Source organism: Rhinoraja longicauda, chromosome 2 (genome assembly GCF_053455715.1).
Source record: "Rhinoraja longicauda isolate Sanriku21f chromosome 2, sRhiLon1.1, whole genome shotgun sequence".
Taxonomy (NCBI): Eukaryota; Metazoa; Chordata; class Chondrichthyes; order Rajiformes; family Arhynchobatidae; genus Rhinoraja; species Rhinoraja longicauda.
The window spans coordinates 66514319-66538459 of NC_135954.1; the positions used below are offsets into that span (position 1 = coordinate 66514319).

A 24141-nucleotide genomic window follows, 5' to 3' on the forward strand; every position below is an offset into this window, starting at 1 on the left:
CCCAATGCCAACTCTGATTGGTTGTATACATGCAGGTCTAACAAAGAGTAGAAAAGGGAAAAGGTGAAAGGTAAGAGGTGGTTTCTTACACAATCTGCAGTCCAAGATGTGATGAGGAGGTAGCATGTAAGAAGATAAATTAAGCACATGAAACAGGAGGTTTTGGATACTGAGTCCTTCATGCCTGCTCTGCCATTCAGTAATCATGGCTGATCTGATTGTAACTTCAAATAAACAATTCCGGCTAACACAGAATGTGTGTTGATTCTTTGTCCGTGCTCAGTTCCTTGCCTTATTTAATTCCAGGTTTAGTGAATGAACTCAATAACTATTCGTATAAAATATTAAGAATGAGGAAAATCAAAGCATGCCTGGCTGTCACACAACTCATTTTATTGTTTCATTGAGATTTAAGATTTTCATGATGCTCTTTGTACAGATGAGTAAAAATGTTACCCTGAAGGTTTCCTTTAAGGTCAAGACAACATTAAACTTTAAGTTTGTTATAAATTGAAATCATTCTTCAGAATGCAGTGATAGAGCTTGCATATGTGAGCCCTGCAGGTAACTGATGCTGTTTGAGATTATGATACCTTTATGTTTGTTAAATGATTATCTTCAATATCATCAACTGACAGAGCAATTGTATATCTTGCAGATTCTAAGCCTAACTACAACATTCTGTAGCCCACCAGAGCCATTGTGTATCAGTATAACAGCAGGAGGAATCAAAATTGAGATAATTTTGCACATTTCCCTTTGCTATTGATATCAACAGGGGCTGGAACTGCTATGTTAAGGGTTTATGTGGAGAATGGGAAAGCTCTAGAAATTATAGGATGACAATTGTAATTCTTTATATTTCTGCATCATAAAAAGTGTTGCACACCATTGACATTCATTGCTATAGCGTAATCTTTCATACAATTTCAAGAGAGAGTTAGACATAGCTCTTAGGGCTAATGGAATCAAGGGATATGGGGAAAAAGCAGGAACAGGCTACTGATTCTGGATGATCAACCATGATCATATTGAAAGGCGGTGCTGGCTCGAAGGTCCGAATGGCCTATTCCTGCACCAACTTTCGATGTTTCTATGTTTCAAGATGCTCGGGCCTGATGATGCCACTTTAATATATCTATAATGTGCAGCAGCTGTAGAAATTAACTTGTAAGAATACAAGATACTGACTGTGTATTGAACTTTCATTTGAATTTGCTTGTTTACCCAAGGTTAGCCTAGTCTTTGTGTCACTAATACATTTTATTAACTTGGGCAGATATGCTTCAGGATCACAATCGGTTGGTTGGTTGTTATAAACAATGAAGCAGCTGAACAGCTTGGATGTAAAAACTAAAGAGATGTGTGCTGCTCTTAGTTTTCTGTGCTGAGAAAACATTAAAAACGATGATGACATTTGTACATACAAAATTGATCCTAATAGTTCAAAAAGTCACATTTACTTAATCGAAATTTAATAAAAAGTACTGAATTAATCTTTTTTGATTCGTACTTGCATATATATTTTTGAACACTAGATGGCCCTTACAGAGAAATATGCGTTTAAAATTATGTTTCAATAAATCTTTGCATCTAAAGAAGCTTAATGCTAAAGTACAGTGCTCTCAAATGGCTGCAGAGGTAGAATGGGTCCACTATTTATAAAGGTTTAACATAGCTCGTTAGTTATAAATGAAGAATCCCAGATCATTTTAAAAGCCTTCATTATATACCATCACCTTCAAAAAATTATGCATATACACCGTCGGTTTCCACTGTTCCATCTCCTATTTTAAACGGTGCCATTTAATTCATGTTGTTTCTTTTGTGTAAAACTAAATCGGGCAGTACATTCAAAGGAGTTGTGAAAGTACAAGTGTAAATTACTTGGACTAGAGGGCATAGCTTTAAAGTGAGAGGGGCAAAGTCTGAAGGAGATGTGTGGAACAAGTTTTTTTGTCATACGGAGAGTGTTGGGTGCCTGGAATGCATTGCCACGAGCGGTAAAGGAGGAGGAGATACCACAGTGACATTTAAGAGGCTTTTAGAAAGTCAGATGAATATGCAGAGAATGGGGGAAATGGATCATATAAAGGGAGAGGAGAATGGTTTAACTTAGCATCATGTTCAGTACGGCCATTGTGGGGAGAAGGACCTGCTCCTGTGATGTACTTTTCTACGTTCTGTGAAAGAATCTCTGCAGGTATATAAAGTAACTAATAGCTTTGTTGCACAGAATGTGTGGACCAGATTATCCTTCCTAAAAATCTGCTCCTAAGGCAAATTATCCCAGGTGACCAGGTCACACCTTTTAAAACAGTTATCACAAGAATCATACTCGTGTCAGCAAGCACTCTGGGGCCAAAATCATTGGGAAGGAGAGCTGAGTACCTTGGTGAGTTTGGTGGATAAATGATACTGCTAGGAAGCAGAACATGATGAAAGGCCAGGACAAAAGTGCACACAGATGGGTTTTTCCATTTGTCGCATAGTCACAGTAAGAGAAGTTTATACATTCCACATAATTATATTGAGGAGTTTGTGCACTAGTTTCCAGGATCCCTCAGGCTAAGTTTCCACATTTCACTGGCCATCCTAACATCAACCTTGCATGGAAACCAACATATCATGGTTGTTACTTTGTTGTGACTGGAGGTGACGTACATTCTTGGGGGCTGAAAAAGGACCTGTGTTGTTACTGGGGTATTTTTATGGGCGTATCACCCTCTGAAAATAAAATATTAGGTGCATGGTTATGGTTGGAGCATGGTGCTTATTGGCACCCATGTTTCCAACATGGTTGCCTCACATCAGTATAGGCTCATTAAAACGTCCTGAATGTTTGAGCAAAACCTTTCCTGACCTAAGAATACGATGTCACCAGTGGTAGGAGGACAGGTTTAGCATTTTTTCGCACTTTTATTTCTGTGGGTAAAACAATTAGACCATTCAGCCCAAATGATCTGTAGCAATGTATTTTCAACAGGGGCATCCTTTCACCTTACTTCCTCCTACTTCATCGCTTATTTGCAATTAATGTAATAACACCTTCCAAACCTACCTCTTAGCAAATCTTCCAAATAGCAACAGCCCTTAATAATATAATGTTAACCCATACTTCACTGCCCAGCTATGTCTTTTTTTCTTGAGTAATTTAGCAAACTATCGTAAACTACTCACTTCAATGAAAAATTATAAATATAAAAAAGATATGGCTGGAAGCACAGATACGTTTATCATTATAAGTACACCTAGATTCTGCTAACAAATGTAGCTACTGATGTTCGTTACCACTTTACAGTTTCCAATTTAATGAACCAGGAGATACCTGAACGCGAGCTGTTTACCAATCAAGCTCTGATAGCTCATGTTTGATTTTCTTGCAGAAGTGGTTCTGCTTTAGCACAGCTGTACGGGACATCTGCCACTTTGGAACACCACCATTTCAACCATGCTGTAATGATACTGCAGAGTGAGGTAAGCAAAGTAAAAAAACTGACTTTAGACAAAAATTAGAAAAAAAATACCCATGATTCGCAAATGCGCTATAAGGCATGAAAAGGGTATCAGTTTTTAATAAACATGGTTGCTAAGCTGCAAAATGTCATGGTTTATAAATTATACGTTTATGTAGTTATAGCATTAGAATTTATAGTGTGGTAATTATGAAATCTAACTCTAATATCAAATATATATGCATGACTGCCCGCTCAATGCAAAAGCCTAGCAAAGCTAGGGTTTTATTACAAATGAAAGTTTATGCTTACGAGGATTCTTTAACAGGAACCAAGTTGATTAGTGCCACACAATTGGTTTGTTAGCCAATAATTTATGTCATCACATTTTTTAGCCAAGCATGGTATCAGATGAATTGTTATCCCCATATACCAGCCATCCTTATTCATGTATGAAACAGTGATACAGGTTCTAAACCATTACTTCTTACAAGTTGTAATCTAAATATACTTATTGAAATCCTTGCACAGATTTATTTAGAAGATGGAATTCAGTGGCATACAACGCTTTTCTTCCATCTTTGCTGCAACATCTATTTTCTGTGTAGACTTGCTGATATGTTCCGGCAAAAGCTTTTAAAATAAGAAACATTATTTGGGATACTTTTGGGAGTTCTCCAAATGAAATCACATGGTATATCTTAAAAAGCAAAATGATCCTTTACTTTCAATAGATTATTTGAGATGCTTGCCAGGGAATAATTTTGAATGTTTGCAAGAATGTTCTCATTAAATGAAATGAACTCTTGTGTGAAACTTTTTCAGTCATTGGATAGGTGTTAAAGGGGTTGGGCTTCAACTTGGCAACAAGATTTGATCATTTATTTTCAGCTGTATTAAAGGTTTGGTGGAATAACTGGCATAATCTTTGTAGGAGAAGAGCAGAACCCCTGGATAAATCTTTATTGTCCATTCATAAATTCCCCATCTGCAAATCTTTCTGACAATTCTAGGCAACTATGTACTTGAGTCTGAAATCTTACTGATAATCCACTCTACTCAGTGTGTACTGCCATAATTTATAATAACCTGATTCTTTGGGTTTTCTCTCAGAAACTATTACATTACATTTATCCAAACTAATCTGTTTTCAATTCTTTTGGCTTTGTCACTTTTCTGAACTTTCCCTTCTACTCGTGTGTTGTTGGAAAACCTTGAGAATATGTTTCTATGTGTAAATCTAAATTTTTCATTTTCAGCAAGAATAAAGATGAATCCCAGCGCGCCTTCAACTTGAAGGTTCAAGGGTCCTCCATCTACTCCACCATTCCCTCACTGAATGTTACAATCAAAAAGGATACCTAAACTGGCACTCATCATGTTGATTATGTGATAGAAATCCTGATGTCAGCAAGCCCATTGTGTTAATGCATGTCCCAAGCCCTTTGATTCCAACTGAGGCTTTTAGCTAAGTCAATGCATGCAGAGATGTTAGTGAGGTTTATTATGATTGCAGGCTGGTAGCATGAATGTTGCTGCTTGCTCATTGGTATTGATGGTAAACAGTTCAATGCAATGAGATGGGAAGTCTCTGTAAGAAGCAGTCAGGCTTTCCTGGATCTTTTTACTGGAGCAGATTTGATTAGATATTTGAACTATATCAGCCACTGAGTAATCGTGGTTGGGTTATTTGAATATTTGAATAGCATATGAAACATGCTCGTTTTGTGGCTTGAAATAAATTCAATTTGGATATCCAACTTTTTTAAGTGATGCAGATTACTTGACAACAAAATTGTTGAAGTTGGATTCTAATGCATCCTGTGGATAGCATCAAGTACTACATTGTGAAATAAAATGGAAGTGAAGAAGATTTATGAATCCAGATACACCATATACTTGTGTGATCTAACTGGTTAATGGAATATTAGTGTTGAATCTGGAAAGAATATAAATAAATGATTTTGTTAAACTATCTAAAATCTGAAGAAAGGTCTCGACCTGAAACGTCACCCTTTCCTTCTCTCCAGAGATACTGCCTGTCCCGCTGAGTTACTCCAGCATTTTGTGTCTACCTTCGATTTAAACCAGCATCTGCAGTTCTTTCCTCCACAAATCTAAACTCTTGGTTAAACTACATATGAAACACTTGCATAGTATTGGGCAAGTTCCATTTTTGAAGTGATGAAGCGCCAGTCAGCTGGCATTTCTTCGAAACCTCCAGCCTGTTGACCACACTGAGTGACAGAGAGTCCATTTCTTGTCCAACTTTCCTTGGCCCTTAAATCTGCAGAAGGAATGAAGTCCCCTTAAACATCTTGAATTTAGAAAGTGTGTGTGGTCTAGACAAGACATCCCACAGAGGTACAATCAAATGTATAGAAGTCAAAACTATAAAGAAAATACAAGCAGCAGCATTCTTGCCGTCCTCCTCAAAGGGACATTTTTGCCTGCAAAAAGAAAAATGGAGAATTTCAACATTATCACAATCATAAGCAGGAATTGCAATGTAATCCATTGTGACTCTGATAACAAGTATGAGTCAAATAACTGCATTTAAGGTGCAAGCATTGCGATCAAGTAAAATCTATTTAAAATGTAATATAAGAAGAAACTTGTATAACTGCCAATACAATAAGAATAATAATACATAGGTGCTCGGAGCATGCACATCCACAATGGAATCCTGATAAGAAATGGGAGCGGCATAAAAATCTAGGATGCCATGCCATCTTTGAACACACCTTTGTCTGGTGGTTATTTGCAATTTTGGTAGGAAGTCAAACTACTTCCTGTGAGGAATACCTGCCACTAAAATTTTAGTTACAACACTGTCTACCTATCCACCTATATAGGATGATGCCACAGAATCTTACACGAAACAGTGCTGCATCTTTTGGCTTCACTCACCCCAACTGCTGTCTCAAGCCATCTGAGCAAGCCAGCATGATTTTAGCCAGGGGTCACTGACGCCTTGTTCTCAGACAGTAGGCAAGGCAATGGTCCCTGTATGTTACCATTTTGTATTGCTTAAAAAAAAAATCTAGTAACAGATATATTATTGTGACCTTTAATTAAATTAGTGCATATGTTTTTTTAAAGTTTGTGTCAATTCTGTAAATGCTAATTGCCTATTTACAGGAGTACATTTGGGACCAAGCAGAGAGGAGAGGATGGTCACATCTTATCTTTATTCCCTAAAATGCAAATATAGTGAGCTAGTAACTGTTTTACACTCGCATAAAAGAGAAGGAAAATATCCAGAATAATTAATGAACCCTGAGGCAATTGAACATTTCCAAACACTGGCCCAGTAGAACGCACTTTTCATCATTAATGTATCATAAGCTATTCAGTGAAAGAAGATTAAAAAATAAATCAGCTTCAATCTTCCATATCCATGGGGAACAACATGAAAAAGATCTGTGAATAATTTTAAATAAATAATAATCCTCTAACTTTTTTTTTAATCATTTAAGTAATTTAAAGACCAGATTTACTCCTTGACGCACTCTCTCTTTTTGCTTTAGCACAGTTTTGATTCTTAGTAAGTTAGAGAAACAACTCTCAGGGGTCCTGAGAATTTTTTTTCAAGGCCTTGCAGTTCATTGAAATCTTCAAGCAATCTGCATAAAATGATAAGAACGAGCCCTTCTTGACATTTCCATTGTGAAACAATCAGCCTGATCTAAATGTCTGCCCACAGTCATTTGCGAGATTGACATCAGTTGTGGCATTGGGCCTTATTTGAATAAAATGGGCAAACTGCAGACACAATTGCTGCAAGCTGATTTTAGAAAGCTGGGAATCTCGCTGTGCTGCAATGAGAAATGGACAGCATGGACTAGCATGGTCCAGCACTACTGCTCCCCTCAGGCTCACAGAAGGGAGACTGCAAATTTTGTTATGCTTGCTTCTGAATCGGCCTTGTCTTGGTTCATTTAAAGTTCGATCTAACAAATCACTTAATAAGCATAGGTAAGTTAGGGTTCCGTAATAGGGGGTCTTACAGTTTAAAATATTGATTCAATAATACTGAAGATCTTTCCCTCTATCCGTACTTTGTCTCTGTCATGGATTTTCAAGCTGCTTGTTAAAGAATATTTTTTTATTAGATATTCTACTTATTTCTCAGATTTATTGCAGTTCGAAAACATTCTAAAAAATATCAAATATGCTATGTGTACTCACATACTTATATAATAATATACTATACCTGATGTTTGCATCTTCAGTTAGCAACTTCTTCTTTCGTGTCCATCATCCATGTTTCAAATGTTACATCCATGTCATCGTCTGTCCTGAAAAGGACGCAAGCTTCCGGCGACAATCAGTGGGAGCCATCACTTGTACAATAGATGATGGTGATAGCAGAATTAGCTCAGAACACTTCCAGTTTCCAGCCCCACGACGTGGACGCTTCTGCTATGGGGCCAGTCAGCAATTAGATTGAACCCTTTAATTCTACATTCTTGATATAATTTGCAACATATTTTTCTTTTCCCACTCTCCAGTTAGCTTCATCATCACAATTATCATAGAAACCCAAAGATTGAAACAACCTGCAAGAGGGAGAAACATGAATACATTTTGTAAGCTGATTTCCACACATATTCCATTTGAGATAATCAAATTAGTGTGACTCTCTATTCTGTTATTCTTTTGGACATTCTAATTTACTTTTCTACCAAGTGAAAGTGCTGATTAAAGATTCCTTTTTGATTCTATATTAATCAGCGCCAGTCTTTGATTCTAACATCTAATTTTTAAAATGCTCTTTACCCAACATTCTTTATGATTTCAATGAGTGCTTTCTGATCAAATAAGTTTGAGAGCAAGAAACATCAGCATATTCCAATTTCACTTTGCCATAAAGCAGATAATTGCTTCATTTTGAAACGTGATTTCAAAAGCCTATAGGTTGCCATCTTGGAATTGCTGTATGAAATACTGTCCAGTTTAAAAATCATACTTCCACACATCTGATACAAGAATTTGAAATTAGCATCATTAATATATTACATCAATCCAAGTTTTAGACTCTTGGAAGCCAGTGCGTCAATTGCTAATTTGTTTTAGTTTCAAAGAACCCATACCATGGTAGGATACATTTTATATCCATCTGAACAAAGAAACCTGAACACTTGGACATTGTACTACATTTCTCCAAGATGTAGCAGCAAAACTGGAAGTCAGTTCCATCATTTAACATGCTGACCATTGGGCTATGTTAGTAATGAGCCAAGAATTCCCAGCAGAGGAAATCTCAAAAAGTTGTCTCCACTTCCTGCCTGCGTCTGCCTTGGAAAGAACAAACTCAGATTCCAACATCGACTGGACTAATGATAAAAATGACAAAAAGTTGTCACAATCAAAATCATGGTATTTCCAGTAAGTTTCACTGATTTACCCCTAAAATTAGAGTAGGATTTCAACATCATGCAATCAACATTCAGAGACCTATTTATAATATTATTGATTACAAAACTGAGAAAGTATTACAAAGTACATAGAGGAATTGCTATGGTGATAATCCATGTTGGTATATATAATTATATTATGTTTATAAGATAGATTTAAATGTATTTGTACATACATCTCGATAGACAATAGACAATAGGTGCAGGAGTAGGCCATTCGGCCCTTTGAGCCAGCACCGCCATTCAATGTGATCATGGCTGATCATTCACAATCAGAATCTCATATTTGATCATGATGTGATACCTCAGGATAAGCTCTAAATTGAATGCAAAATAATTCCCATACACTGCATGCTCAGAAAAAAGAGGAAGTTTAGCAAGGAAATAGAGGATACTGGACCAAGTGGACCCGTTGGGCCCAAACCTCTCCTGCACTGGTGCAGCACCCTCTCCTCCCCCCGACCCCCTCCTCCCTCCCCTCTCTCCCCTCACCCTCCCCCTCTCCCCCCCTCCCCCTCCCCTCTCCCCCCTCACCCTCCCCCTCCCCCCCTCCCTCCCCTCTCCCCCTCTCCCTCCTCTCACGCTCTACCCCTCCCCTTCCCCCCTCTCCCCCTCCCTCCCTCCTCCCCTCCCTCCCCCTCCCCCCTCCACTCCCCCTCCCCTTCCCCTCCCTCCTCCCTCCTCTCCCCCCTCTCCCCCTCTCCTCCTTCCCTTCCCTCCTCCCTCCCTCCCCCCTCCTTCCCCCTCCCCTTCCCCCTCCCCTCCCTCCTTCCCACCTCCCCTTCCCCTCCCTCTCCCTCCTCCCCACCCCTTCCCCTCCCTCCTCTCCCCTCCCTCCCCCTCCCTCCTCCCCTCCCCCTCCAACTCCCCCCTCCCTCCCTAGGAGATAGATTTAAACTTTAAAATGTGAATAACTTTAATAATATAACACCGATTTCAATTAAACTTCTTCCATTAGCACCAAAGGGACATCGGTGAGTAAGGTTGGCCTAAAATTGTTGCGTTATCGTGTACCATTTTGGCTGTCGTTTAGGAACAAACAAACAAACAAACGAGAGTTTTGGTATATAGATGAGAGAGTTTGTGCCACTCCTGGTACATAAATAATTCTGAAGACTTTAACTATGGAGAGGAGATGGGTTACACATAAACCAACAAAGGCAGATGGTAAGACAGCGTTTTGGAACAAGAATTGAGAATCATTTGAACTGAAAAGGTGAGAATAGGAAGAGCACAACCTCACATTCTTTTTTCCCTTAATATCCAAAAATTATTTGATCTCTGTCTTGACAATCAGTGATTGCCCTCTTGAGGAGAGAACTCCAAAAATTCGCCACACTCTGGATGAAGAAATTTCTTTAAATTTAGTCCCTAATGACTGACCCCATAACATGATGACTCTGACCACTGGTTCTGGGCACTCCAGGAAGGGAAAAAATGCATATCTGTGCTTATCCTGTCAAGCCCTATAAAACATTTGTATTAAAAAAAACCATCTCAATCTTCTAAACACGGGGAGGTCGAGATCCCTTCTGTTTAATCCCTCCTCTAAAGTTAATCCCCATCCCAAGTGAAACTTTGTTGTTTCCACAAATGCATGTTTGTACCTCATTAGGTTGGGAGACCAGAACTCCACATTATACCCTTATTTGTGATCTATTTAGTGCCCTGAACAACTCAGTAAGATATCATATCACATGATGCAATGTTTCATTGTGATTTCTTGGCCTCATGTGTTCCAACGAATTCCAGCGTTAGCTCAAAAACAGCATTTGACTTACCAATTTAAGCAAGACAACTGTCAGGATGTAATATATAATGAATTATTTCAGACAAGATTTCCAGTTTGCATCAGAAATGACCAGATTTGACCGGAGGGTCATCAACCTGTCATGTTTTTTCTGCTTTTCTCCCACATGGTGTCATTTCGGATTCCCAGTATTTGGAATGTTTTGTACCCCTTCGTTCTAGCATCGTTTTAGTTTTGTTTTCTCTCTCCTTTTCATTTACATTTCCTCCAGTCTTATCATCTATGATCACAAGCCTTCACCACCTGCTCTCAACCAGCTGCACACTTGTACGATTCAGTCCCTGTTAGTCTACATCCAATTGAGATGGAACAGAGATGGAATAATGCTAAAAGAAAAGATGTATAAGATAGCAAAGAGTAGTGGGAACCCAAAGGAGTGGGCAACTTTCAAAGAACAACAGAAGATAGCAAAAAGGGCAATACGGGCTGAAAAGATGAGGTACGAAGCAAAGTTGGACAAGAATATAAAGAAGGACAGTAAAAGCTTCTTTAGGTATGTTAAGAGAAAAAGATTAGTAAAGACAAATGTGTGTCCCTTGAAGGCAGAAACGGGTGAAATTATTATGGGTAACAAAGAAATGGCGGAAGAGTTGAACAGGTACTTCAGATCTGTCTTCACTAAGGAAGACATAAACAATCTCCCAGATGTACTAGAGGACAGGATCAAGGGAAACAGAGGAACTGAAAGAAATTTGCATTAGGCGAGAAATGAAGGCTGATAAATCTCCAGGGCCTGATGGTCTGCATCCCAGGGTACTCAAGGAGGTGGCTCAAGAAATCATGGACGCATTGGTGATCATTTTACAATGTTCAATGGATTCCGGATCAGTTCCTGTGGATTGGAGGGTAGCTAATGCTATCCCACTTTTCAAGAAAGGAGCGAGAGTGAAAACGGGGAATTATAGACCAGTTAGCCTGATATCGGTGGTGGGGAAGATGCTGGAGTCAATTATTAAAGAGGTAATAACGGCGCATTTGGAGAGTGGGAAAAGGATTGGTCCAAGTCAGCATGGATTTATGAAGGGGAAATTCTGCTTAACTAATCTTCTGGAATTTTTTGAGGATGTGACAAGTAAAATGGATGAAGGAGAGTCAGTGGATGTAGTGTATCTAGACTTTCAGAAAGCCTTTGATAAGGTACCACACGGGAGGTTGGTGAGCAAACTTAGAGCACATGGTATTGGGGGTAGGGTATTGACATGGATAGAAAATTGTTTGGCAGACAGGAAGCCAAGAGTAGGAATAAACGGGTCCTTTTCAGAATGGCAGGCAGTGGAGAGTGGAGTGCCGCAAGGCTCGGTGCTGGGGCCGCAACTATTTACAATATATATTAATGATTTGGATGATGGAATTAGAAGTAACACTAGCAAGTTTGCAGATGACACAAAGCTGGTGGCAGTGTGAACTGTGAAGAGGATGTTAAGAGGTTGCAGGGTGACTTGGACAGGTTGAGTGAGTGGGCAGATGCATGGCAGATGCAGTATAATGTGGAGATATGTGAGGTTATCCACTTTGGCGGCAAAAATAAGGAGGCAGATTATTATCTCAATGGTGTCAGGTAAGGGGAAAGTGCAGCGAGACCTGGGTGTCCTTGTACACCAGTCACTGAAAGTTGGCGTGCAGGTAGAGCAGGCAGTGATGAAAGCTAATGGCATGTTGGCCTTCATAACAAGAGGATTTCAGTATAGGAGTAAAGAGGTTCTTCTGCAGTTGTATAGGGCCCTGGTAAGACCACATCTGGAGTATTTTGTACAGTTTTGGTCTCCTAATTTGAGGAAGGACATCCTTGTAATTGAGGCAGTGCAGTGTAGGTTCATGAGATTGATCCCTGGGATGGCGGGACTGTCATATGAGGAATGATTGAAAAGACTAGGCTTGTATTCACTGGAGTTTAGAAGGATGAGAGTGGATCTTATTGAGACATATAAAATTATAAAAGGACTGGACAAGCTTGATGCAGGAAAAATGTTCCCAATGTTGGGGGCGTCCAGAACCAGGGGCCACAGTCTTAGAATAAAGGGGAGGCCATTTAAAACTGAGGTGAAAAGGAACTTTTTCACACAGAGTTGTGAATTTGTGGAATTCTCTGCAACAGAGGACAGTGGAGGCCAAATCACTGGATAAATTTAAGAGAGAGTTAGATAGAGCTCTGGGGGCTAGTGGAATCAAGGGATATGGGGAGAAGTTGGGCACAGGTTACTGATTGTGGATGATCAGCCATGATCACAATGAATGGCGGTGCTGGCTCGAAGGGCCGAATGGCCTCCTCCTGCACCTATTTTCTATGTTTCTATCTATGTTTCTATGTGTCAGATTAGGTAAAGGGGAAGTGCAACGAGACCTTGGTATCCTTGTAGACTAGTCACTAAAAGTAAGCGTGCAGGTACAGCAGGCAGTGAAGAAAGCTAATGGCATCTTGGCCTTCATAATGAGAGAATTTGAGTACAGGAGCAAAGAAGTCCTTCTGCAGTTGTATAGGGCCCTGGTGAGACCACATCTGGAGTATTGTGTGCAGTTTTGGTCTCCTAATTTGAGGAAGGACGTCCTTGCTATTGAGGCAGTGCAGCGTAGGTTCATGAGGCTAATCCCTGGGATGGAGGGACTGTCATATGAGGAAAGATTGAAAAGACTAGGCTTGTATTCACTGGAGTTTAGAAGGATGAGAGGGGATCTTATAGAGACGTATAAAATCATAAAAGGACTAGACAAGCTAGATGTAGGAAAAATGTTCCCAATATTGGGGCAGTCCAGAACCAGGGGACACAGTCTAAGAATAAAGGGGGGGGGGGCATTTAAAACTGAGGTGAGAAGAAACTTTTTCACCCAGAGAGTTGTGAATTTGTGGAATTCTCTGCCACAGAAGGCTGTGGAGACAAATTCACTGGATGAATTTAAAAGAGAGAGAGCTCTAGGGACTACTGGAATCAAAGGATATGGGAAGAAGGTAGGGACAGGTTACTGATTGTGGATGATCAGCCATGATCACAATGAATGGCGGTGCTGGCTTGAGCCGGGCCAAATGGCCTCCTCCAGCACCTATTTTCTATGTTTCATTGTTTCTAATTGCAGACATTTGCTTTGTTCATTTTTAGTCTGCATCTTAAAACATGCTGATTTCTACCTTTCCTCAGTTCCATTGAAAGGTCAATGGCCTGTAAAGTTAATGCTGTTTTCGCTTTGTTGATGTTGCCTGACTTGCTGAGTATTTCCAGCATTACTGGGCTTTATTTCAGATTTGCAGGATTTGCAGTTTTTGCTGTTTGATTTATGTTTATGAGGCTAACTCCTGAATGAAATTAATACCATGTGAAGTTAAAAATTACATCTGAACTACAAAAATGTAAGGGATTTAAGATTTAGTGATTCTTGGCTTGCTAATAACACAGCACACTACGCCCAATGAGACGCTCTACCTCCAGCTTGTCATCTAGGGATATGCTACAGACCACCTTGTTAGTATGCAAAGCTTGTTGCTCTAAGAAAGCAAAAGCATGAGTATGAGAGAATTGGGGAATTATTTAGCAGGAACCTTGAATCAATGTACACTGGGAATATCTAATTTAGCAACACTGTGGATGTTAAAGGAAATTTGGCATTTGTTCATCATCTAACCAAACAATTTCAATTTTCATTGAATTCATTCAGTTGTAAAGCAATGGCAGATTTACAACTGCAACCTATTTGAGTCATTTTTGCTTTCCTGGTCAACATCAACGTAACCAGGGAGTCAGAACGACCCAAATCTAGTAATATAACTTCAATACATAACATAGAGTCATAGTCATAGAGTGTTACAGTGTGGAAACAGGCCCATCGGCCCAACTTGCCCACACTGTCCAAGATGTCCCATCCACACTAGTCCCACCTACCTGCATTTGACCCATATCCCTCTAAACTTGTGCTGCCCATGAACCTGTCTAAATGTCTCTTAAACGTTGCAATAGTACCTAGTGTAGGAAAATAACTGCAGATGCTGGTACAAATCGAAGGTATCACAAAATGCTGGAGTAACTCAGCAGGTCAGGCAGCATCTCTGAAGAGAAGGAATGTGTGACGCTTTGGGTCGAGACCCTTCTTCAGACCCTTGCAATAGTACTTACTTCAACTACTTCCTCCGGCAGATTGTTCTATACACCCACCACCCGTTGCGTGAAAAAGTTACCCCTCAGGTTCATATGAAATCTTTCTCTCCTCACCTTAAACCTATGTCCTCTGATTCTCAATTCCCTTACTCTGGGCAAGAGAGTACATAACAGAAGCTACTTACCCCAATCAAATGCTTATACCTCATTAAGTTGGGAGACCAGAGCACCATATCATAACTGTGTTTGTGATCTTCTAAGTGCCTTATACAATTGAGTAAGTATACTTTGCCAATGTCAAGCGATAACAATATCCAACAAGATAAACCATCCCCTGGCATTGATTTGCTTTACCATCACTGAATCCTTCACCATCAATATCTTCAGGGTTGTCATTATCCAGAAACTGAAATGGAGTAGCCATATATATCGGGTGGCACAGTGGTGCTGTGCTAGAATTACTGCCTTATAGTGACAGAGACCCGGGTTCAGTCCTGACCTCGGGTGCTGTCCGTATGGAGTATGTACGTTCTCCCTGTGACAGCAGGGGTTTCCCCAGGTGCTCCAGTTTCCTCCCACATTCCAAAGAAGTGCAGGTATGTAGGTGAACTATAAGTTGTCTCTAGTGTGTAGGATAAAACTAATGTATGTGTGATCATTGGTCGGCGTGGACTCAGTGGGCTGAAGGGCCTATTTCCATGCTGTATCTCTAAAACTAAAACTAAAAGCAATATGGCTATAAGAGGAGGCCAGAGGCTTGGAATCGATGGCAAGTAACTCATCTCCCAACTTTCCAAAGGTTGTCCATCATCTACAAGGCTCAAGTCAGGAGTTTGATGGAATACTCTCCACGTGCCTGGATGAATGTGTTCAGGAAATTTTACAATATATAGGATGTCTACCTGATAGTCAACGCATCACAACCTTTGACTCAACCTACCATTGATGCACAGTAGCAGTAGTTTGTACAATCTGCCAGATGCACTCCAGCAACTCACCAAGACCCCTTGGACAGCACCTTCCAAAACCATGACCTCTGGCAGCTAGGAGAACAAGGGCAGCAAAATCATTGGAGCACTGCCTCCTGAAAGTTGCCCTCCAAGCCACACAACATCCTGAGTTTTCAGATTCAGATTATTTTATTGTCATATGCAATTAAATTCCTTGTTCACATGAAGGTCATTGAAGAAACAGTAGGCACACATGGCAACTGCAAAACAGCAGAATGGCGCAATGCCATCTGTGGTAGTGCAGATAAATTAAAGTGCAAGAATAACAGAATGAGGTAAAGTTAAGAGTAAGAATACATGGCAGCATCTTTTGGAAGGGGGTGTGGAAAAGGTGATTAGATCAGGAATTTGATAGCAGTGGGGAAGAAGCTCTTAAGTCTGAATATCTGGGGTTTTCAAGCTCCTGCATGTTCTCCCAAAGGGTAGAAGAGGAAAAAGGGAATGGCCAAGGTTGCAAGCACCATTGACAATACTTCCAACCTTCCTGATTCCGTGCACCGTGAAGATGGACTGGATGGAAAGGAGCAATGAGCCTGTGATGGACTGGGCAGTGTTCACTACTCTCTGCATGTTTAGGTCATCAAGAGCAGAGCGGTTGGCATACCAGGCTGAGATGCATCCCTTCAGAATGCATTTTAAGTGCATCTGTAGAGGTTCGAGAGAATCCTCATGGACACTATATCTTCTTAGATGCGCAAGAAAGTAAATATGCTGATGCGCTTTCTTGATCACTGCATCAGTGTGAAGGGATTGTGTTATGAAAGCCTGGGGATTTGAAACTGTCGTCTATCTCTACAGCAGCTTTGTGGATAAGGACAGGGCTGGGTTCATCCCCTTGCTTGCTTGGGCCAACAATCAACTCTTTTGTCTTGCAGACGTTAAAGGCTAGATTGATTTCATGACACCAACTCATAAGGTTCGCAATCTCTTTTCTGCACTTCAACTCACCATTGTTATTGATCCGGCTGACAAACTCGTATCATTGGTGAACTTAAAGATTGATTTGGCATTGTACATTGAGAAGAGCAAGGCACAGAGCACAAAACCCCAAGGGACACCATGCTGAGGGTCAGGATGAAGCAAATGTTATTACAAATTCTAACTGACTGAGGTCTGCCTATCATGACAGTGGACCTGACAGAGATATACAAATATTTGAGGGCTACTAATAGGATGGATAGTGCGAACAATTCCCCCATAATGGATACATTTAAAACCAGAGAGGTTTAAGGTGGGAAGTAACAAAAAAGTAACAGGGGATTTGAAGGGGAAAAAAAATCCCAAATGTAGTTGCAATCTGCATGGCTCTACCTGAGAAAGTGGTGGTAGCAGGTGCTTTCATTACATGTAAGGAATATCTAGGCAAGCACTTAAATCACTAAGAGAGGTGGCTATATACCATGTGCTGATAAATGGGATTAGTGATAGATGGGTACTTGATGGTCAACATTGATCATCGGGTTGAACAGCCTGTTTCTGTGTTTAACAACTCGATGACATTGACACTTATGGGAAATTCAAGCACTCCTGCACAGTTCATGATTATGTGGCTTACTTGATATACTTTGAAGATGACTGAACCATATCTTTGCATATTTTTTGGTATTACTAAAATCTTATTCCTGTACATAGTGCCAGTGTAAAAGACTGGAATTTGCTTTCAATGTGAACATTATTTCAACAGTTACAACCCTATTATGAACTTTATTGCTGCTGGTAACTCTGTAACCATTAGCAACATTCATTAGCATTCCAACAGAAATATGTTTGGTGCTAAATATGCCAAATGCTTTTTTTACAAATGAAAATATTGTTAATATCAGGGTTGGGCAGTTCAAATTCATTACAAGAGAATTCAGGATAAACCATCTAGATAGCCACCTTTCCCACTAACATATGGGAATAATGTGTACTTAAGAAACGTATGAGGGTAATTATTTTCATAGGCAGCCTTTCAACTGATTAACTCCATCCCATTCCTCCACTTATTCCTCTGTAAACATTTTTTTCAAACTTGCCAATGAACACATTCCTGATTCTCTCATCAGCCACCTACACTAAGGGTAATTCACAGTATTTAAGTAACCTGCCAACTAGCACATCTTTGGGGTGTAGGAGGAAACTGGAGCTCCCAGGGCAAACCCGCACAGTGACAGAGAGAAGGTTCATGCTCCATGCAGAAAGAACCAGAGACAGAATCGAAGCCGGAGTTGACTGGATCACTCACTGGAGTTGAGCGATAGTTGCAGTGCTACGGTGCTGCATTGCAGCTCTTCTCTTCTGCCCTTGCTTAGTTTATAAGAAAATTCTAAGCAGACTAGAGAGACACACTTGCATTTGACACCGCTGGGCATCTACTCGCTGGAGTTTAGAAGGTTGAGGGGGGAACCTCATTGAAACTTACAGAATAATGAAACGCATAGATAAAGTGGATGTGGAAAGGATGTTTCCACAGGTGGGAGCGTCTCGGACCAGAAGTCATAGCCTCAGAATTAAAGGGTGCTCTTTTAGAAAGAAGGTGAGAAGGAACTTCTTTAGTCAGAGGACAGTTAATCTGTGGAAGTCATTGCCACAGAAGGCTATGAAGGCTGTCAGTGGATATTTTTAAGGCAGAGATAGACACATTTTTGATTAGAACGGGAGTCAAGGGTAATGTGGAGAAGGCAGGAAAATAGGATTAGGAGGCAGTGATCAACCATGATTGAATGGCGGAGTAGACTCGATGGGCCGAATGGCCTAATTCTACTCCAAAAACTTGTGAACTTGTGAACACTGGTCAGTCTGAACAGGAGCATGAGCTGAGTTTGCCAACCTCAAGCACAAAAGAAATGCTTCAACTATTGATGCAGTTTCAAATCTCTTGCCAGAAAACCCTGTAGATGGTAAGTGTATGTGAGGGTGAAATGGAGATTGGCTGGGTGCTACTGTAAACTCTTGACCATGAAATAGCTACCAACATACACTGTAAATTCTTGTCCATGTAGAACAATCACTTCATCTTAGGACTGACGCCCAAATCCTGTAGAATGATATTCTGGCATGGCTGAACATTTCATGTAAAAATAACTCCAATAAGTTCTTGAGCAGAATTAGGCCAAATGGCCCATCAAGTCTACTCCACCATTAAATCATGGCTGATTTTCCCCTCGTAACCCTATCCTCCTGCCTTCATCCCATAACTGCTGACACCGTACTAATCAAGAATCTGTCAATCCCCACCTTAAGCATATCCATTGCCTTGGCCTCCACAGCTGTCTGTGGCAATGAATTCCACAAATTCAACACCCACTGATGAAATGAATTCCTTCTCATCTCATCAATGGATATGAGCTTGGGCTTATGGCTTGCCCAGGCTTTTTTTCCCTGTTGTAACAGAGCCTTTGTTTTTATACATGTCACAGAAAAAGCTTTAAAGCCTGGATTGAGGCTTATAGAGGAACCATTAGAGCTCCTATGAAAAATGATCTTAACATAGTGGATAAACCACAAGAAACAAGTGCTGCTTTCCTTAGTGCCCAACTTTTCCCCCATGCAGTATGAAAACTTCCACATTCCCTTTTAAAGGACAAGCCATTTCCTGGAAATATTGTAGTTAAATGTCAGGAGCATCATGATCAAGGTCATGAGTGTGTTGGGATCTAGGCTGAATTGTGTTTGCTATAGCAGAGGAAGATTGAAGCATTCAATGCTGTTAATCATATTCTGTGATTCAGTACTTAAGTTTTTTTTAATGATTTACAAATAATTTTATTTTTATTAAAATTGCTGACCATTGCTATTTCCCAATAGTACATGATTTTACATTTGCTTTCACATTTATCATTACTATTTATTCATCAAGCCAATATCTAATGTTAAATGACTTGCCTGAAATAGAGGGGTGTAGTTGTAAGGAGAGATTGGATAGTGTAGGCGCCATTTGTGTTTGTACTGGCTGCTGTTAGCATATTATATTATTTTATCTAGATTTATCTTGCTGTATTGTTTTAGACACTTGGGGGCTGTTGTTAGATGAATACATACATGGGCATAATAGACTGGGAGGAGTCAGAACAAGGTGGTCTATCTGTGGATACAGAGACTGGGAGGAGTTAGATATGGGGAGCCAGGAGAGGATACAGTTCTTACCAGACCTGCAACAAGAGCTGTGAGCAGACGGGGGAACAGAGCAGCCAGCTACGACTTGTATGTGAAATAAGTACAGCCTGGTACGTTCATCTCCTTGTTTGTACAATTACTTAAATAAACAACTAATTAAACCGAAAAAACGTCTTGAAGATCTCTCTGTTGGGGCTTGCGTCAAGATCACTCGCACTCCCTGTAGAGTAATGGCAATTAGAAAAGAGTTTACTGGAAAAGACTGAAGTTGCCATTACACTTTAAACCTTTCTTGTACACTATCCCTTTAAGATGTGTCGACGTAAAGTATCTGCACGTATTCAAAACAACTGATATCGTGCGATTCCCAGCATTCTCAGCATTCCATTACAGCAGCCGTTTTCCAATGCAGCTTTTCCAATAACGCTTAATGCTGTTCGTACTCAGTTTCCCTGCGCGTTGGCTTTCAAAGTTTCCAATCTCCATTAGTCAGATTAGCGCAGGTAGCGACCTTGTCCAGTCTGTGGGATTCGGTGTCAGGCTTGTGAAATAAAACTATCCTTGTTCCGTCCAGTAGATTCACAAGCTCCAGTTTCACTCATAGAGCAAGTTCTTACTTAAAGTGTAATGGCAACTTCAGTCTTTTCCAGTAAACTCCTTTCTAATTGCCATTACTCTACAGGGAGTGGGGGTGATCTTGACGCAAACCTCAACAGAGAGATCTTCAAGATGTTTTTTCAGTTTAATTAGTTGTTTATTGAAGTAATTGAACAACCATGAACATACCAGGCTGTACTTATTTCACATACAAGTCGTAGCTGGCTGCTCTGTTCCCTGCGTCTGCTCACAGCTTTCATTGTAGGTCTGGTAAGAACTGTATCCTCTCCTGGCTCCCTGTGTTTAACTCCTCCCAGTCTCTGTATCCACAGATAAACCACCTTATTCTGGCTCCTCCCAGTCCATTATGCCCATGTATGTATTCATCTAACGACGGCCCCCAAGTGTCTAAAATAATGCAGCAAGATATAGCTAGACAAAATAATATAATATGCTAATAGCAGCCAATACAAACACAAATGGCTCCTACAGATAGACTGACCTCACTGGAACAGAGGAGGCCAAAGGGTGACCTTATAGATGTTTATAAAATTATGAGAGACATAGATAAAGTAGATGGTCAGAGTAATGACTGGAGTAACTCAGCAAATCAGTCAGCATCCCTGAAGTCTGAAGAAGGGTCAAATCTGAAGAAGGGTCCTGACCTATCCATGTTCTTCAATCATGTTGTCTGACCCACTGAGTTGCTCCAGCAGTTAGAGACTTTTCTTTTATAAAGTAATATCTTTTCTTGTATCTAGGTAGTGTTTTTTTCCCCAAGGCAATGGAGTCTAGAAGTAGAGGATATAGGTTTAGGGTGAGAGGGGAGAAATTTAAAGAAAATCTGAGGGGTATTTAGTTAAATATGTGTTTTTTAATTCCAGGAACAGGTGCTTTGATCTTGCATACATTTGTACTAACATACTTTATCTCTGCCTTAATTTTAGGGGCACAACATCTTTGCCAACCTTTCCTCCAAAGAATACAGTGATTTGATGCAATTGCTGAAGCAAGCTATCCTGTCCACTGACCTCATGCTTTATTTTGAGTAAGTGTTTCCATTATACAGTATCTTAATTACAAGACGGATTTGCCATTTAAGTTTATTATTGTTTCAATTATAAATGTAATGCTATTCAGCAAAGTTGCACTTGCCAAGTACAACTTATCCCTGAATGAAGGTTCAGGATCTATTCCAGGATTTTAACTCACAATCCAGCTTGACACTTCAGTACAGTATGGAAAGTAGATTTTTTTGGATAATGTTTTAGAACAAGGAGTTATTTGGAAAATACAAGATCTCATGGCATTCATCAAGGAAAATCATTCATTGGTCTCATTCATTTTTGTTTCTCCCTCAGCACCAAAAGCAGCATGTCTACTCTTTCAATAAGTTTACTTGCAAATTGGCTGCACTATTTTCTTAAAACAGTTATTGGTCTGCAGAATCAATCTATTTGTCCTAAAGCAGATTCAGATGGGATTGCGTGTTGCAATAGTGCAAGTTCCTTGTTTGTGTCTCCTTTGTATATTTTTCAGATTAATCTGCATGATATCAGTGCAGTAACATAGCTTGTGAACTGCTGCTGCATCACTCATGGTTGTACCCATCCTAACATCTGTATACAAGCCCCTGGAGAAAGTTAAGTTTACAAGGGCGATTTATACAACAGAATTTCGTTTTTGTGCATCACTTAACAGTTATTTGAAAATATGTATTCTTTGAATTAAAGATATTGAGGAGATTAACAAGTTATTTACCCAAGGTTATGGCTGGACTGTGTATTAATTTTATTAGAGGTACTGATTGCAATGGGGTGGTTCAATTTGATGTGTATACCAGCGATTTGTATTTTCAGTATGTGAAAGTAAGCATTTTAAAACCTGTTTCATTTAATCATATAATTAGCAGATTGCTCATTTATCAACATTTATTGCTGACTGAAGCTATTTAGATGCCAGCAGTTAAATGGCACATTCCGTTGTTGGTTTGTTGGAATGCGCTAATTTTCCTGAGTGTATTATATTAATCGTGTCTGGAATTGTAATACTAAATTCAAGCGTAGATATAACCACAAATATTTTCTTCATTTGATGCAGGCTGCGCTCAAAGTTCTTTGAGTATGTCATGTCTGGGGAACACAACTGGTGTCATGAGGAGCACAGACAAATGTTGAGGTAACAGTATTCTGAAACATTTTGTTTTCTCCTTGATGAAGAGTACATGATTACAATAATAAAATGGCTAACTAATCACTCCGTTATTGACCCTAATTTCCATTGAACCAGGCAACATTCTGAAGATGGATCACAGCATCTTGTTTGTTTTGCTATAGTAAGGTACAATATAAATGCAAGTTTTAAATAAAATATTTTCATCTGTCAAAGGTATTGGTGGCAAATGATCATATAAAGTTACTGGTTTACTCATCATGCTGGATTTCAAATAAAATCCACATCTTTTAATATTCATTTGCTGTTGATTCTCTGACAGTTCTTGCCTTATAAAAAAACAAGGACTGATCCTGGAGTATGTTCCGCGAGCAATACTGTTTTTCAATGACTTAAACAAATACCTGAAATCAAGAGAAGGGTCCCAACCTGAAACGTCACCTATCCATTCCTTCCAAAGATGCTGACCTGTTGAAGTACTACAACACTTTGTGCTTTACTTGAGGTTCCAGTACCTGCAGTTCCTTGTGTCTCGGCATGAAGTCAATCTGTGATTTTGTGTAGCAATTTGAATAGGGGAAGGAAGGAGAGAATGGAATGGTTACAGGAGTGTCTAGTTCTACTCTACCCCCATTGTCAGCCAAGGTGTGCACAAGCATTTTTTGGTTATTAGTTATGATACATCATCAGCATAAGAGATCATTTGGTTAAACCAACAAGGGTGAAAAGCTGGATAACGTGTGCAAGCAGATGTCCCGTCACAAAGGCATACATTGCAAAAGAGGATTATTAACTCTTGTTTCAATGTGTGTTGTTTGTAATTAGAACTTGAGGACAAAATAAACATCAGATCCAAATTGAGAACTTGCAGTTTCATACTAGATCTGACAGTCTTAGTGACTTATAATTTAAAGAGTTATTAACAAAGTTAAGATAAATTGCAGCTCACGTTTGCAAATCACTTCTCACAGAGTTCTGTGACCATTTTCAATTTGACTTTAGACTTTAAAGATATGGCACAGAAACATGTCCTTCGGCCCTCTGAGTCAACGCCGACCAGCAATCACTATCCTTCACACGTTAGGTATAATTTTACCACTTATCGAAACCAATTAACCTACAAACCTGTACGTCTTTGAGATGTGGGTGGTAACTGGAGTGCCCGGAGAAACCCACGCGGTCACAGGGAAACGTCCAGACAGCACCGTGGGCTGGATAGAATCCAGGTCTCTGGCACTGCAAGGCAGCAACTCTACCATTGTGCCACTGTGCCACCCTAATTTGCTCTTTGTATGACCGAGGCATCTCCATTTTGATGACCCAATGGCCTCAAGTTATTAAATCCTTGCTTAGTCATTGGTGGATGGCTGCATTTTATCAATGGAGCTGCAGGCAATATGATGTCGATCTTTTATCAGAGACTTGCTGTTATGTAGCAATTGCGGGGGTTTCCTGAAAGTACAAGTGAACGCAAAATAAGCATTCAACATTTAAAAA

General features: G+C 39.9%; 1 protein-coding gene across 1 annotated transcript in view; it reads left to right on the forward strand.

Moving 5' to 3' along the window:
- pde11al (phosphodiesterase 11a, like) overlaps positions 1–24141 on the forward strand; it is a 211372-nt gene that overhangs the window by 149757 nt on the left and 37474 nt on the right. Inside the window, exons 14-16 of the mRNA XM_078428263.1 lie at positions 3387–3477; positions 21420–21520; positions 22573–22650. Of these exons, the coding sequence (XP_078284389.1) occupies positions 3387–3477; positions 21420–21520; positions 22573–22650 (270 nt within the window). The remainder of the gene's footprint in view (positions 1–3386; positions 3478–21419; positions 21521–22572; positions 22651–24141) is intronic.